This window comes from Mustelus asterias, chromosome 10 (assembly GCF_964213995.1).
Source record: "Mustelus asterias chromosome 10, sMusAst1.hap1.1, whole genome shotgun sequence".
NCBI classification, from domain to species: domain Eukaryota; kingdom Metazoa; phylum Chordata; class Chondrichthyes; order Carcharhiniformes; family Triakidae; genus Mustelus; species Mustelus asterias.
In genome coordinates, this window is record NC_135810.1 from 39,372,377 (window position 1) to 39,389,863 (window position 17,487).

Genomic DNA, 17,487 nt, shown 5'->3' on the forward strand with positions numbered 1-17,487 from the left:
TCCAGTGCCAGGTTTATTCAAGAGAAAAAAAACCTTGTTGTTTTCACAGGCTCTTCAAGAAACAGTGTCCCTAAAGCAGGACTGTATCAGTTGATTCCACCACAAAGGTCAGCAATAGAGTTTCTCTCTCTCAGCCATTGGCAAGGAATTGAAATGTGTCTGCTACCATGGTGCTGTGGAGTTTAGCCCACAATATAAACAGGAAAGATTTTAAAGTGAAAAGATCATGGCCAGATTTCTCCGACCTTGTCCGCAGCTGGGATTCTCTGGACCCACTGCAGTGAATGGAGTTTTGACTGAGCATCAAATTCTCCGATTTCGCTGGCAGTGGTAGTGGGGCTTATGAGACCAGAGAATTTCAGCCTATTATTCTATCAGATAACAAGATCAAAACTTCCATAATGTAAACTCCAAGTTGCTGCTTCCAGTTTTTAACAAGCTATATCGAAGGTCATTAAATAAAGTGAGGAGTAAGCAGAAAAGCAGAACTAGATGGACTGAATGTCATTCAAGATCATAGAATGTTTGAGATTCCAAGGCTGGGATTTTGTTGTGGGTGGGACAGGAATGATTTGGAGAGCCGGTTGGCTGCCAGAAAATCCTTCCCTCCGTGGCTACTAAAATTCAGCAGAGGTATTTGTCAAAAGCGCTCTGCATTAGGCTTAAAACACTACAGTAACATGTACACTCTCATGTAATACAACACTTGAACAAACAAAAAAAGTAGATTGGCACACAGCAGTGTGAAGACACATGATACCAATGCAAACAGATGTAAAGTACATACAGAGTAACACTGACAACTCATTTATAATGCACTACTGAGTAGTTAATGTATGCACCTGTACACAGAAAATTTATATATAGACTGATTAGGCACGATAGCAGGAGGATCTGGAAGGGTCAATTCTTTGATTGAGTGCTCCCAGAAGGAAAAGGTACAAATCCCAGGTTCATGGCTTCTAATTATCTCCATCTGAATCAAGAGGAAGAAATTCAATGGATTTATGCCTGTAGTTTTCTGATAAAAGCTCCTGTAAGTGCTGCTCCATAAATGTAACCTGTCTTATCATTTCATGGCAGCACAAGTTACAGTGATGAAGGAAGAAACCTCCTCTGTTATCTGGAGGCAGTGTTGCCTCTGAGAGGATTGTAACTTTCCACCTAACATTTCTACACACATAGGGCTGAATTTTTGAGGCTCATTGAAGGCAGGTTTAAAGGTAGATGGCTGACAATATGGCACAGGAAGTCTTCCTGTCACAATGCCATATTGTGGAGATGCCGGCGTTGGACTGGGGTAAACACAGTAAGAAGTTTAACAACACCAGGTTAAAGTCCAACAGGTTTATTTGGTAGCAAAAGCCACACAAGCTTTCGAGGCTCTAAGCCCCTTCTTCAGGTGAGTGGGAATTCTGTTCACAAACAGAACTTATAAAGACACAGACTCAATTTACATGAATAATGGTTGGAATGCGAATACTTACAACTAATCCAGTCTTTAAGAAACAAAACAATGGGAGTGGAGAGAGCATCAAGACATTGGGGAAACTATGCAGACGCTGCGACAACGGATGAATGAACACCGCTCGACAATCACCAGGCAAGACTGTTCTCTTCCTGTTGGGGAGCACTTCAGCGGTCACGGGCATTCGGCCTCTGATATTCGGGTAAGCGTTCTCCAAGGCGGCCTTCGCGACACACGACAGCGCAGAGTCGCTGAGCAGAAACTGATAGCCAAGTTCCGCACACACAAGGACGGCCTCAACCGGGATATTGGGTTTATGTCACACTATTTGTAACTCCCACAGTTGCGTGGACCTGCAGAGTTTCACTGGCTGTCTTGTCTGGAGACAATACACATCTTTTTAGCCTGTCTTGATGCTCTCTCCACTCCCATTGTTTTGTTTCTTAAAGACTGGATTAGTTGTAAGTATTCGCATTCCAACCATTATTCATGTAAATTGAGTCTGTGTCTTTATAAGTTCTGTTTGTGAACAGAATTCCCACTCACCTGAAGAAGGGGCTTAGAGCCTCGAAAACTTGTGTGGCTTTTGCTACCAAATAAACCTGCTGGACTTTAACCTGGTGTTGTTAAACTTCTAACAATGCCATATTACCAGTGACAGAAACCTTAGCAGCCCACCCAATAGATGGCTAACTGTTACACTCAATGGGACAGGCAAATCCCGGTGACCTCCCAGCAAGCTCAAAGGTCCCTCCTTAACTGACACTCCATTGATCATGGAAGGGGAACCACGGTAGCAATGGCTTACCTCAAGCACAAACTACTGCCAGTGTCCCATGACCCCACCTCCAATTGCCTGCTGGCCCCTGCTGTTCAAATATCACCTACCGGCTCTTTTGAAGGCACTTTGCCATCTCCCTGGTAATGGAGCCTCAACACCGCTAGTGGTGGTCCTGCTGAGATTACGGAGTTGCCAGCTCTCTGATTGGGTCAGCAGCTCAAGGGGACAGGCCAACATTCTCATTGGAATGGTGGTTCCAGTGGCAGTCTGTTATTGGTCACCACCAGTAAAATATTGCCCCAGGTGCTGCTACGCACCAGTGCAAAGTAGTGACTTGTTTGTACCCCAGGCGATGAAATGTCAAAGCCCAATGGCAAAATTCAGCTCACATAATATACAGGTATAAACATCATGACATACACAAACATGATGTGGAGATGCCGGCGTTGGACTGGGGTAAACACAGTAAGAAGTTTAACAACACCAGGTTAAAGTCCAACAGGTTTATTTGGTAGCAAAAGCCACACAAGCTTTCGAGGCTCTGAGCCCCTTCTTCAGGTGAGTGGGAATTCTGTTCACAAACAGAACTTATAAGACACAGACTCAATTTACATGAATAATGGTTGGAATGCGAATACTTACAACTAATCCAGTCTTTAAGAAACAAAACAATGGGAGTGGAGAGAGCATCAAGACAGGCTAAAAGATGTGTATTGTCTCCAGACAAGACAGCCAGTGAAACTCTGCAGGTCCACGCAACTGTGGGAGTTACAAATAGTGTGACATAAATTCTGATTCTAGGATCGCATGATAAAGACTCAGGAGGAAAAAAGCAGAAATATTTATGTGAAATAGTGTGACATAAACCCAATATCCCGGTTGAGGCCGTCCTTGTGTGTGCGGAACCTGGCTATCAGTTTCTGCTCCGCGACTCTGCGCTGTCGTGTGTCGCGAAGGCCGCCTTGGAGAACGCTTACCCGAATATCAGAGGCCGAATGCCCGTGACCGCTGAAGTGCTCCCCAACAGGAAGAGAACAGTCTTGCCTGGTGATTGTCGAGCGGTGTTCATTCATCCGTTGTCGCAGCGTCTGCATAGTTTCCCCAATGTACCATGCCTCGGGACATCCTTTCTTGCAGACACAAACATAGCACATTACTTTTATTTTTCTTTGGGGAATGGATGACACTGGCATCCTCCCAGCTGAAGAGAATCATAGAATCATAGAAACCCTACAGTGCAGAAGGAGGCCATTCGGCCCATCGAGTCTGCACCGACCACAATCCCACCCAGGCCCTACCCCCACATATTTACCCGCTAATCCCTCTAACCTACGCATCCCAGGACTCTAAGGGGCAATTTTTAACCTGGCCAATCAACCTAACCCGCACATCTTTGGACTGCGGGAGGAAACCGGAGCACCCGGAGTAAACCCACGCAGACACGAGGAGAATGTGCAAACTCCACACAGACAGTGAGCCGAGCCGGGAATCGAACCCGGGACCCTGGAGCTGTGAAGCAGCAGTGCTAACCACTGTGCTACCGTGCCGTAAGTGTTAATAGCATATAAACTGTATGAAGGTGAACTGTGAAGAGAATTGTTTAATTAACTGTCTAGAGCACCACAAAGAGAAACTCTTTCATGATCCATGGGGTATCACATGGACTGTAATGCTTCATCAACCCCCAAACCTACATTTTGTTTTAATTTGATAAGATTCCATTACGATTTTTGTCTTTTGTTACAGCGGCCCTTAAGTAGTTACCATTTTAATTAGTTGATTTAGTGATTTGTTAATTTGATCTTACTTAGTACAGAGGGAAATTCTTCCACAGCCAGTGGGCACTGCAGGTGTTGGAGTGCTTCACTGGCCCCCAGAATAACGGGGGTAATTCTCCCAGCCCGCTGTGCAGCAGGGCAGGAGGCATCAGTGAAGGCCATTTCACGGACCTCCCGCTGGGCGCCCAGGCCTCGGTGTGGAGCTGATTTCAATATTTAAATTTGAATATACATCAGATTAGTGGGGCCCAGGACTGAGGTGTCCAGGCCCGCTAACATCTCCCCTCCCACTAACGGGGAACAGGTGGCTGACCTCACTGGAGGGAAGAGAGGCCATTGAGACCACCCCCAGGAGGTCAGATGTAAGGGGCTGCTCCCTGGACAGTGCCAGCCTAGCCCCCTGGCACTATCCAAGGGGCAAACTAGCAATGCCCAAGGGGCACCTTGGCACTGCCCACCAGGCATTGGGCAGTGCCAAGGGGATGGGGGTCCCGTTGTCACTCTGCACAAGGATCGTGAGCAGAGGGGGGGAGGACGGTGATCAGGGATGGCCATGGTGGGGGGGATGACATTGGGACTTGCCTGTGTCGGTCTGGGAGACGAGCAATCAGGGGGGGGAGGTGCAAGGCTGGCCAGTGATCTGGAGCCCAACAATGCGGAGGCCACTGCGCATGCGCCGATCTTGACGCTGACAGATTGGCGTATGCCTAAGGCCCGCTCAGCGTTATGCTGCTGGCCTCTTGGGCAGAAATAGGCCCCACCCCCTGATTTTCAGAGTGGATCATGCTAGGGCACTCTGCAGTGCTCAAAATGTAGGAGATTCATTCTGAAAATCGCACTAAAAAAATGAGCAGGAGTTACTCCTATTTTCACGCGAATTGGGGACTTAAAATTCTTTTGGGAGAATCCTGGCCAATATGTCAATTTGAATTGGCAAACGTTTTTCGAATCTTGTCTTTAGTTGTAGAAACCCCTAGTGGCCATTACTTTATGTTACTTATTAATTTGACCTTATGTTTATTTGATACACTCAAAGGGTATAAAGAGAAATTGTGCCTGTCAGCATGTTTGAGGCCTTCCACAACGGATTCAGCAGCAGTACGTGAAGTTCATTCATTGTATAATGAGTCAGTCTTAAATTCAGAAGCACCATCCACTGGACCACAGGAGGAAATTACAGATCTCTCACTTTTTCACAGACCGACTACAAGACTTGGAAACAGAAGGCACTGAGAAAGATGGTGACCATCCACCAGAGAAGTTTCTAGGCCTCCTCCCTGACCGGGTTCACGAGAAGGAAACTGTTTCAGAAACAGGTGATCCGCTGGAAGTTGAGACCCTGGAGATTGTTATACTCATTGGGTGGGATGTTACAGCCTCGCTCGTCCCAAAATCATAAAATCCTGCTCGAGGTCAACGGACCTTCCCATTGTCTGCCCCTTGCCTGCTCTGATTCCCGTGGCGGGTGCGACGGTAAAATATCGGCCACTGACTGCACTGGCAATCCAGATGAAGTCTCTGTTGCTTTATTTTTGAAGAGTTAGTTGAAGCAACTGCTGAAGAGCTGAATTTGTACAATTCAGATGCAATGATATGCATCGTAAATCATTGGCTGACCATGTTGAGCTATCCAGGGAGAAAAGAATGCTTGATTCCAAGTTGGATCAAACTACTGGAGGAAACATAGAGCCTACACGTTTGTGTGAAAGCAAACTGCAGCTTACACTTGAATCTTAAGCATCACTCAACCAAGTGATGCTTAAACATAAATTGTGCTTCAGTCCAGAAGCAAAACTATAGGGTTTTGATAGCTGGAGAGTCCAATACAGAAATCTTATCTAGATTCATGTGGGGAGATTCATTCTCTTGTTGAAAATGGTTAGCCCTACCTTTTTATGTTGACCCTATCAACCCATTGCCTACAGCAGAGCAGTCTCACACTGAAACCAGAGTGGAAATGTTACAACTTTCTGGGCCTTTCCCCAGTTTGCAAAGAGGAAGCAGAATCATAGAATCATAGAATCCCTACAGTGCAGGAGGAGGCCATTCGGCCCATCGAGTCTGCACCGACCACAATCCCACCCAGGCCCTACCCCCACATATTTTACCCGCTAATCCCTCTAACCTACGCATCTCAGGATTCTAAGGGGCAATTTTTAACATGGCCAATCAACCTAACCCGCACATCTTTGGACTGTGGGAGGAAACCGGAGCACCCGGAGGAAACCCACGCAGACACGAGGAGAATGTGCAAACTCCACACAGACAGTGAGCCGAGCCGGGAATCGAACCTGGGACCCTGGAGCTGTGAAGCAGCAGTGCTAACCACTGTGCTACCGTGCCACCCCAGAAGAATCTCGAGATAATGGGAATTTGCCCTCTTTCTATTTAAGTGAGTGTGGTTTGACTTATTGCCAGATATATTAGTGTACAGTTGAAAGTATTGTTTCTTGCACGCTATACAAACAAAGCAAACCGTACATAGAGAAGGAAAGGAGAGAGTGCAGAATGCAGAGTTACAGTCATAGCTAGGGTGTAGAGAAAGATCAGCTGAATGCAAGGTAGGTCCATTCAAAAGTCTGATGGCAGCAGGGAAAGAAGCTGTTCTTGAGTCGGTTGGTACATGTCCTCAGGCATTTATATTTTTTTCCCGATGGAAGAGAATATGTCTGGGGTGCGTGAGGCCCTTGATTATGCTGGCCACTTTTCTGAGGCAGTGGGAAGCGTAGATAGAATCAATGGATGGAAGGGTGGTTTGTGTGATGGACTGGGCTTCATTCATGACCCTTTGTAGTTTTCTGCGGTCTTGGACAGAGCGGGAGCCATACCAAGCTGTGATACAACCAGAAAGAATGCTTTTTATGGTGCATCTCTAAAAGTTGGTGAGAGTCATAGCGGACATGCCAAACGTCCTTAGCCTCCTGAGAAAGTAGAGGCGTTGGTGGGTTTTCTTAACTATAGCCCTGGCATGGAGGGTCGAGACAGTAAGAAGTTTAACAACACCAGGTTAAAGTCCAACAGGTTTATTTGGTAGCAAAAGCCACACAAGCTTTCGGAGCCCCAAGCCCCTTCTTCAGGTGAGTCATGACTCACCTGAAGAAGGGGCTTGGGGCTCCGAAAGCTTGTGTAGCTTTTGCTACCAAATAAACCTGTTGGACTTTAACCTGGTGTTGTTAAACTTCTTACTGTGTTTACCCCAGTCCAACGCCGGCATCTCCACATCATGGAGGGTCGAGGACAGATTGGTGGTGGCCTGGACACCTAGAAACTTGAAGCTCTCGACCATTTCTACTTTGTCCCCATTGATTTAGACAGGGGCTCGTCCTCCACTGCGCTTCCTGAAGTCAATGACTATCTGCTTCATTTTGTTGACATTGAGGGAGAGATTATTGTCATCGCACCAGTTCACCAGATTCTCTATCTCTTTCCTGTACTCTGTCTCATCATTGTTTGAGATCCGACCCACTACGATGGTGTAATCAGCAAACTTGAAAATCGAGTTGGAGGGGAATTTGGCCAAACAGTCATTGGTGTATAAGGAGTACAGTAGGGGGCTGAGGACACACCCTTGTAGGGCACTGGTGTTGAGGATGATTGTGGAGGAGGTGTTATTATCTATCCTTACTGATGGTGGTCTATGGGTTAGGAAGCCTAGGATCCAGTCGCAGAGGGAGGAGCCGAGCCCCAAGCCATGGAGTTTGGAGATGAGTTTTGCAGGAATAATGGTGTTGAAGGCTGAGCTGTAATCAATAAATAGGTATCTGACACGGGTTTCAGATAAAGCTCGGCACAACATTGTGGGCAGAAGGGCCTGTTCTGTGCTGTCTGTTCTATGTTCTATGAAACAGAAAGGGAAGATATAAACTATTTTTGCTGGTTGGGGAGTTGAGGATTAACAAGAACAAAATTAGAGCGAGACCTTAGGAATGGAATGAATGAATCAGGACGGACCAACCTAGACACCAGAAATAACAATGGCAAACCCAACTCTTGTCAACCCTCAATTACTGACTTTTGGGGGTTTTTGCCAAAATTGGGAAAGCTGTCCTACAGATTAGTCAAGCAACAGCCTGACGTAGTTATACCCACGGAATCATGTCTTACAAACAATACCCCAGACATCACTATCACCATCCCTGGGTTGGTCCCGTCCCACTGACACGACAGGCACACCACAGATGGTGGCGCAGTAGTATACACTCGGGAGGGAGTTGCTGTGAAAATCCTCAACATTGACTCTGACCCCCATGAGTTCTCATGGCATGAAGATAAATGTAGGCAAAGACACCTCCTGCCTGCTGTCACCTACCATCCCCCTCAGCTGATGAATCAGTACTGCTCTGTGTTAAACACCACTTGAAGGAAGCATTGAGGGTGGCAAGGGCACAGAATGTACTGTGGATGGGAGATTTCAATTACCATCACCAAGCGTGACTCAGTGCACAACAGGCCAAGCAGGCTGAGTCCTAAAGGACATAGCTGCTAGAATAGGTCTGCAGCATGTGGTGAAGAGAAACAAGAGGGAAAATAAAAACAAAATACTGCAGGTGCCGGAATCTGAAACAGAAACAGAAAATGTAGCAGGTCGGACAGCATCTGTGTATGGAACCAAAAGAGATGGGGGAGATACTAAATGGTTTTTTTGCATCCGTATTTACTGAGTAAACGGGCATGGAGTCTACGGAAATAGGGCAAACTGGTAGGGAGGCCATGGAACCTTTACAGATTAAAGGGGAGGAGGTGCTCGCTGTCTTGAGGCAAATCAGAGTGGATAAATCCCCAGGACCGGACAGGGTATTCCCACGGACCTTGAGGGAAGCTAGTGTTGAACTTGCAGGGGCCCTGGCAGACATATTTAAAATGTCAGTATTCACGGGGGAGGTGCCGGATGATTGGAGGGTGGCTCATGTTGTTCCGTTGTTTAAAAAAGGTTCCAAAAGAAATCCGGGAAATTATCGGCCAGTAAGTTTGACGTCGGTGGTGGGCAAGTTATTGGACGGTGTGATAAGGGATAGGATCTACAAATATTTGGATAGACAGGGACTTATTAGGGAGAGTCAACATGGCTTTGTGCGTGGTAGGTCATGTTTGACCAATCTATTAGAGTTTTTCGAGGAGGTTACCAGGAAAGTGGATGAAGGGAAGGCGGTGGATGTTGTCTACCTGGATTTCAGCAAGGCCTTTGACAAGGTCCCTCATGGGAGGTTAGTTAGGAAGGTTCAGTCGCTGGGTATACATGGGCAGGTAGTAAATTGGATAAGACACTGGCTCAATGGAAGAAGCCAGAGAGTGGTTGTGGAGGATTGCTTCTCTGAGTGGAGGCCTGTGACTAGTGGTGTGCCGCAGAGATCGGTGTTGGGTCCATTGTTGTTTGTCATCTATATCAATGATCTGGATGATAATGTGGTAAATTGGATCAGCAAGTTTGCTGATGATACAAAGATTGGAGGTGTAGTGGACAGTGAGGAAGGTTTTCAAAGCTTGCAGAGGGATTTGGACCAACTAGAAAAATGGGCTGAAAAATGGCAAATGGAATTTAACGCAGACAAGTGTGAGATATTGCACTTTGGAAGGACAAACCAAAGAAGAACGTACAGGGTAAATGGTAGGACTCTGAAGAGTGCAGTTGAACAGAGGGATCTGGGAATACAGGTACAGAGTTCCCTAAAAGTGACGTCACAGGTGGATAGGGTCGTAAAGAGTGCCTTTGGTACATTGGTCTTTATAAATCGGAGTATCGAGTATAAAAGTTGGAGTGTTATGGTAAGGTTATATAAGGCATTGGTGAGGCCGAATTTGGAGTATTGTGTACAGTTTTGGTCACCTAGTTACAGGAAGGATGTAAATAAGATTGAAAGAGTGCAGAGAAGGTTCACAAGGATGTTGCCGGGACTTGAGAAGCTGAGTTACAGAGAGAGATTGAATAGGTTGGGACTTTATTCCCTGGAGCGTAGAAGATTGAGGGGAGATTTGATAGAGGTGTATAAGATTTTGATGGGTATAGATAGAGTGAATGCAAGCAGGCTTTTTCCGCTGAGGCTAGGGGAGAAAAAAACCAGAGGGCATGGGTTAAGGGTGAAAGGAGAAAAGTTTAAAGGGAATATTAGGGGGGGCTTCTTCACGCAGAGAGTGGTGGGAGTGTGGAATGAGCTGCCGGATAAAGTGGTAAATGCGGGGTCACTTTTAACATTTAAGAAAAACTTGGACCGGTTCATGGATGAGAGGGGTGTGGAGGGATATGGTCCAAGTGCAGGTCAGTGGGACTAGGCATAAAATGGTTCGGCACAGACAAGAAGAGCCAAAAGGCCTGTTTCTGAGCTGTAATTTTCTATGGTTCTATGGTTCTAATAGAGCCAATGTTTTGAGTCTGGATGACCCTCCAGACTGGAAACGTTGGCTCTATTCTCTCCCACAAATGCTGTCAGACCTGCTGAGATTTTTCAGCATTTTCTGTTTTTGAACAAAGGAAAAAAGCTAGTTGACCTCATCCCATCAATCTACCTGTCACAGATGCTTCTGTCCATGACAGTACTGTTACAAGTGACCACCTCATAGTCCTGATGGGGACAAAGTTCCACCTTCACACTCCCTACCGCTCCTAATATTGGAATAAAACAACAATACAATAAACTGTGGCTGCTATTTCCCAGATTCTGCTCCGATTATGTTCCCACAGCTGCAGAAAATTGCCCCCAGCAGAAAACAAAGTTAAAATTAGTTTCAATTACAATCAAAAATGGTAATCGGAGAATAAACTTAAGCAGCATTTCTGGTGATTTGATTTGCCCATACCAGCTGCACCTTGTTATTTTGAATTGACTGAGGAAGGTGGTTGGTGCAACAACAACCATGTAGTTTATCCTGTGTTTTCAGAACAGTGGAAGGATGTAAGATGACAGTTCAGAACTTGGTTTATCTTACCAGAGTGTTGAAACCCAAGTGTCTTAAGGCTTGCTTTAGAGCAAGAAATCTGTCTCTGTTTCGAACTGTCTCAGTTGCTGTCATCTCCTCCTGTGCATTCTGGATCATATACCTGTGCCGAACAGGATAGTTAATTAATTCTCAAATAATTCATGAACATTGATGCTTTGCTGCTACTGACTAACTTGTGCTCACTATATAGTAGAACAAGAGAATAATAATACTGAGGGAAAACTACATTTGATATATTTTCTGGTTTCCATGCTGAATTGGACTCTTCAGATCTGTAGAATGGATTGCAATCTCATTGAAGGATGTGCACAGTAAGAAGTCTCACAACACCAGGTTAAAGTCCAACAGGTTTATTTGGAATCACGAGCTTTCGGAGCGCTGCTCCTTCCTCAGGTGAGTCTGTCTGTTTCCTTCACTCACCTGATGAAGGAGCAGCGCTCCAAAAGCTCATGATTTCAAATAAACCTATTGGACCTTAACCTGGTGTTGTGAGACTTCTTACTGTGCCTACCCCAGTCCAACGCCGGCATCTCCACATCACTGAAGGATGTGGCATAGAGAGAGGTACACTGCACGTGGTAATAATGCTCTCAATTTATTACAAAGCTGCTTCAAGTTTTATCTGATTTTCTGATCTGGAGCGCTCAACAGCCAGAGTTTGGGATTGAAATTTAAACTTCTAGAGTGGAGTGTTTCCCCAAATAGCTTCAGCCTGCTGTTGGAACCTGGCGACCTTCCAATCACAGGATGCTTAGGCAATTTACGGGCAGTGTTAAAGTGAACTATCTAATTTATGCTCTGCTTTCCTTTTCAAATATACATACAAATCACAATTTTCAGTCATACTTCCCATTATCAGATGATCCCCTTATTATAATAAATATTGCATCCTCTGGCTCACCATGAACAACAGTACTGCCATCTGCTGGTATATTTGGTATAGATGGAACATGATCTCAGTCTGTTTAGAAAGAATATGCTACAGCACATACCTGTGTGCAGAAAGATTGTTGAGGTACAAAGCACACTTCTCCTCAGTTGACAGACCATCAATCATCAGGTAAAAAATATTAAAATTGCGCTGATTAAGTGGTCGAGAGATGAGACGAGACTTTTCTAAACAGTAGGTATAAACTCTGGCTAGAGGAAGAATAATTTATTAAATAATCAGAGAACTGTCACGTCGTTCAACAAGGTTTGTGAACTCTAGATTCCAATTATTATTTAACTTGCAATAAGTATGACAAGCTTATCATTGCAATAACAATATATTCCTTTTATAACTTTGTTTTACTTTAATTATGTAAAATTGTCCATGAAGATTTTTGTTCTTTATCGTGCATCCATGATTTCTCACCATACAATCCTGATAACTGCTGCTTCCTGCTGGGAGAGTGAAGTTAACTCTTTCAGAGCTCACACTGAAGTTTGACATAGTTACATTAACCTAATTTATTTTGAACACAATGAGGAGATTATGGCATTATGCATCTTGGAAGCATACTACAATACATTTATATTAATGGGCAAGAATTTACCGTGAAGTGAAATAGTTTAATCTTCCTCACAATAATCACCAATGAAAACATTAAAAGTTCATAATGTTCAACCCAAGGACAACCTTGGCAAAGTCAGTTGTAGCCTTCAGTCTGCAGCTGAAGATCAGGAGTTCAAACCCCAATCGAGGAATAGAGCATATAGCATAGGTTAAAATTTCATTGCATAATCATAGAGCTGTAATTGTCAAAGATGCTACCTTTTGGATAAAATGTTTAAATGAAGCCTGTGACAATGATTAGAAGTTGTTCTCCCATTGCCCTGAACACAATAATCCTTCAACCAACACCATCAAAAATAGAGAGCAGGACTTTTCTCCCTCTCTGCGGTGTGTTTTGTGGCATTGGCAGGTGCTGCGCTGCTTGCTGGTGGCGGGATCTTATGGTCTCACCATTGTCAATGGGGTTTCCCATTGAATGCATCTCGTGGCGGGGTGTACTGTTGGAGGAACCATGAAATCCTGCCAACATAAATGCCAGCAAGATTTTGGTGGGAGTTTCTCGTCATTTATCTCATTTCAATTTGTGGCACTCATAGCAAATAGGTTGAGGGACTTCCCTACCTGATAAGAGTGAATAAACATCTTGGATACAGTTTGCTTTTGGAAATCCTGATGACACGAGAAGATTCTGTAAAAACGTAAGCTATTTTGCTTGTCATGAAAGTGTAATTATGATATTAAAGATTTTACGTTCGACAGTTTTAAAAACATATTTCTGCTTTCAAATCTTTACATTGAGTTTAAAAGCCTTTTTCGAAATGGAAGTGTGAACAAAAAACATGGCACCTCCCAGTTGTATTTATAGAGCTGTCTACATTTTTAAAAAATGCAAAGATCCCTCCAGGGATGGTCAATGATATCTAAAAGGTGCAAAAAAACCATTTTACTTCTGAAAAAACAGAAGACAGGAAGGGAATTCAAAGGACCTCAACATAACTTTTTTGCCGGGTACACAATGCTTCAGCAAAATTAACGTACCAGCCATTATAAGTTTTGGAACTGTACAAGATCTATTTGAGAACAGATTTTTTGTACGCAGAAGCCCCAAGAAGAACACTGAGAAACAAAATTAGAGGGGATTCTTGACCAAGGGAGGACAAGGAAGGTGTTAAAAAAACTGCAGTTCGACCAAGAGAACATCGTTAGTCTATAAGTGTGCTAACTGCAGAAATATTGAAGAATAGAAAACCTTTTCTTTCGCTCAGAAACCTGCCGACAAAAAAGGGCGGCATGGACAAGTTGGGCCGAAGGGCCTGTTTCCATGCTGTAAATCTCTATGACTCTATGACTGCTCAGTCTGCCTGAATAAGTAAATCTCCAAATAGTCAACTACAGAAGCCATCTGCTAAACCGAATCTCAAGTTTCAACCCCTTCAACTTGGGAAAAAAAACAAAGTAATGGGCTCACAATTTTATCTCACAGAGTGATTTGAAATCTCATCTTTAAGTATCTTTCTATCCTTATTGCTTTTAAACATTGTATCTCTATTTTAGTTAATATCTTTATCACTCTTACCCAGTAACTTTTAGCAGCAGTTTCATAAAGTATCCTATACCTTGTTTAAGACTAAAACTTGTCTGATGCGTTATTTTAAAAAATTTTAAATCATAAATTAAAATATGTCTACATACACACACAAATCCTTAGCTCACACCTCATTTTAAGAAAAAGCCATTTGTGTAGTCTTGTCACTTTTCTTTTGGTTACAGAAATATTCTAAAACTTTAATAAAACTCTAGGTCCCTTTGGATAGGTAAAGTACCCCTTTTGGAGAGGTAAGCACCCTATGGACTTGTCAAAAATGAACATGATAATGAGCTTTTTTTTATACACACAAACTCATTAGAACTGTCAAGTTGTCAAAGAGCTCTCCAGCTGTTAAGTTAATGCATCAATTCAGCTGTCAAAGAAATGTTAAAGAGCTGTCCTGCTGTCAAACTTGTCAAAGCTATCAAGGAAGTGTCAAAGCTGTCAAAGAACTACAATGATACTAGATGAGTTGGTATGGACGGGGTAAGGGCAAAGGGATGGTGAATGGGGGCATAGGTTGCCACTAAGTTGGCATGAGGGTCATAAGAGGTGGGTGAGGTATGGGTTGTTAGGTTGGCATGGATGGAGCATAGGCATGTGGTGTGTGAAGGGGTGAGACATCGAGGGATTTTAAAAATGATTACTTTTTATTTATTTAAACTCACTGCTGGGGTCTTGCGCCTAGCCTGCCTCTGCACCCAGCAGCCTCAGCATTCGTTCTGTGGTCTCCTGACCTGACTCTTGTTTCAGTCCACAATACCCCCTCAAAGCCCACAACTGAATATCTGACTGTGGGTGAGCACTTTTAAATGTTGGGTTCACCAAGCCGAAAAATCTCGCAACTCAGCAAACCAGACCTGGGGACAAAAATCTGGGGCTTACATTTCTTGCTGTGCCATAAGTGGACTTAATTCCCTGTTATACAGTTGCAACAGATACATCATAAACTCTGGCACAATGTGTGGTTTGCTAACATTGCACTTTCCTCCAAGGCCATTCAGGGACTAGGTGAGCAGTTTCTATGTGTGATTGGAGTCAGAAAGTTGTATATAGCTATTAAAAATCTTTGCTGATGACTCAGTGAGTGTATTCATGAACAGCAGACACACAGAGACCAGAATGTCTCAGTTCCGGCCCCTCTTCTGCTCTGATTCAATCATTCTTAATTACGGGCACAGAGATTGTCGTCAGTGACCCTGATTCAGAGAGGGGATGCTGGATGAGGCTTCCCAGTCCTGACCAGAACTGAAAATAGATGCCTTTTGTAGAATTTCCAAGATGAGAGGGAAGGTGAACAAATAGTGAGAAATATTTACACTTTTTTTTAAAGAGTGGGGAAAACCCAGGAAGCCCACCTGCTTTCATTGATGGCCTGGCAAAGCAGCACTGAATGCCTGGAGGTGTTGAAGTGAATTTGGCACCAACTGCTCCAGTGATGTGAGGGACATGGTGAAAAGAGGGGGAGAGAGAGATGGGAGAGAGAGATGGGAGAGAGATTTTTTTAATATTTGATTTATTGTCACATGTATTGGTATAGAAGATTGCTGAATGATAGGAAACAGCGAGTAATGGTCAAGGCACATATTTTGGGCTGGAGGAAGGTTTGTAGTGGTGTTCCCCAGCAGTTTGTATTGGGATCCGCGATTTTTCTGATATATACTAATGATCTAGACCTTGCTGTGCAGGGGACATTTTCAAAGTTTGCGGATGACACAAAACTTGGAAGTACTGTAAACTGTGAAGAGGACAATGTATTACTTCAAAATGATATGGAATGGGCAGATGAAGTTCAATGTGGAGAAGTGTGAGGTGATGCATTTGGTAGGAAGAACATGAAAGGACAATACAAAATAAGGGTAAAATTCTGAAAGGGGTGCAGGAGCAGAAGGATTTGGGTGTATGTATGCATGGATCATTGAAGGTGGCAGGACAGGTGGAGAGAGCAGTTAATAAAGCATATAGTATTCTGGGCTTTGTTAATAGGGTCATAGAGTACAAGAGCAAGGCAGTTATGCTGAACCTATACAAGACACTAGTTAGATCTCAGTTGAAACACTGTGGACAGTTCTGGGTACCACACCATAGGAAGGATGCAAACACAGAAAGTGCCGAAAAGATTTACAAGAATAGTCCCAGGAATGAGAAACTTCAGTTATGAGGCTGGATTGCAGAAGTGGGGACTGTTCTCCTTTGAGAGAAGGAGGCTAAGAGGAGATTTGATAAGAGATGTTCAAAATCAGGAGGGGGCTAGACAGAGTATAGATGGGGAAACTGTTCCTGCTCAAGGACCAAGAACAAGAGGACATAGATTTAAAGTGATTTGCAAAAGAAGTAAATGCGATGTGAGAAAAAACATTTTCACACAGTGAGTGGTTTGGGTCTGGAATGTACTGTCTGGAAGTATGGTGAAGACAGGTTCAATTGAGGCATTCAAGAGAGCGTTAGATGATTATTGGAATAGAAACAATGTGCAGTATTACGGAGAAAAAGCAAGGGAATGGCACTAAGTCATGATATTCGTTCTGAGAGCCATTGCAGACACGGTGGGCCAAATAACCTCCTTTTGTGCTGTCACAAGTCTGTGATTCTGAGATTTGTTGATTAAGTTCTACCCATGGTGCTTGCATTCCATTTTGGCTACCCTGTATTTAAAAGATAATTTGTAAAATGCTTATTTGAAAAAGGATGGGAACTTCAAATTTGGCTTGATGGTAATTCTCTGTTACAGACGTTTTCAGGAACAGAGCTGCACCTGCAAAACCAGAATGTAGTCCGGTAATGTTTTTATAAAGTCTCATTCTCCAACAAAGCTATATCATTGGGTCCCACGTCACTAAGGCTGGATTCAGGTCATAAAATCCAACAGATTTTGAATGATCACTGCTTGCTGGTGTTAATCTGAACCAGATACTTCAGAACCATTTCAACTTAGAAGTTATGAATGATCAGAAAATGGCGGTGAACATTTTCTTAAATTTGTGATTTGCAATTCTGGGAGATTTGCACCAGGAGTGCAATTTTGTGAAAGCCTGAAAGTAAGTAATTTCACAAAAAGCCTTACCTCCAATTAAAGTCCTGTTGTTTTCACTGAACTGCAACCCCAGGTACTTTATATATCGACTGGAAGTTTCGTTCAGTGTTGTTTTGGCATGACCAAAAGATTCCAGTACACAGCTGACCTAGAAAGAAAATGTTCATCGAAACATAAAGTAGCACCAACTTTACAATCATTACTGTGAGGCTGACATGGAAACTTATTTCAGTATGTGTGAATGAATTGATTCTTCCCCATTATATATCTACATACTGTATAATTGTAATTCTTCAATTTCAGTACACCAAATATGCAAGTGTTAAAAACATCATTCGACCTGAACTGAATTGTTTTAGGACTGGATAATATTTATCCAGTTTTATATTCAATGATTTAACTGGTAG

At 43.6% G+C, this 17,487-nt stretch overlaps 1 protein-coding gene across 2 annotated transcripts in view; it reads right to left on the reverse strand.

Moving 5' to 3' along the window:
• The window catches only part of myo16 (myosin XVI), a 427,463-nt gene that overhangs the window by 192,225 nt on the left and 217,751 nt on the right, over positions 1 to 17,487 (reverse strand). For both annotated transcript variants that reach the window (XM_078221662.1, XM_078221663.1), the window contains exons 12-14: positions 17,111 to 17,228; positions 11,953 to 12,100; positions 10,949 to 11,060 (exon numbers count right to left, since the gene is read on the reverse strand). In XM_078221662.1, coding sequence (XP_078077788.1) covers positions 10,949 to 11,060; positions 11,953 to 12,100; positions 17,111 to 17,228 — 378 coding nt within the window. The remainder of the gene's footprint in view (positions 1 to 10,948; positions 11,061 to 11,952; positions 12,101 to 17,110; positions 17,229 to 17,487) is intronic.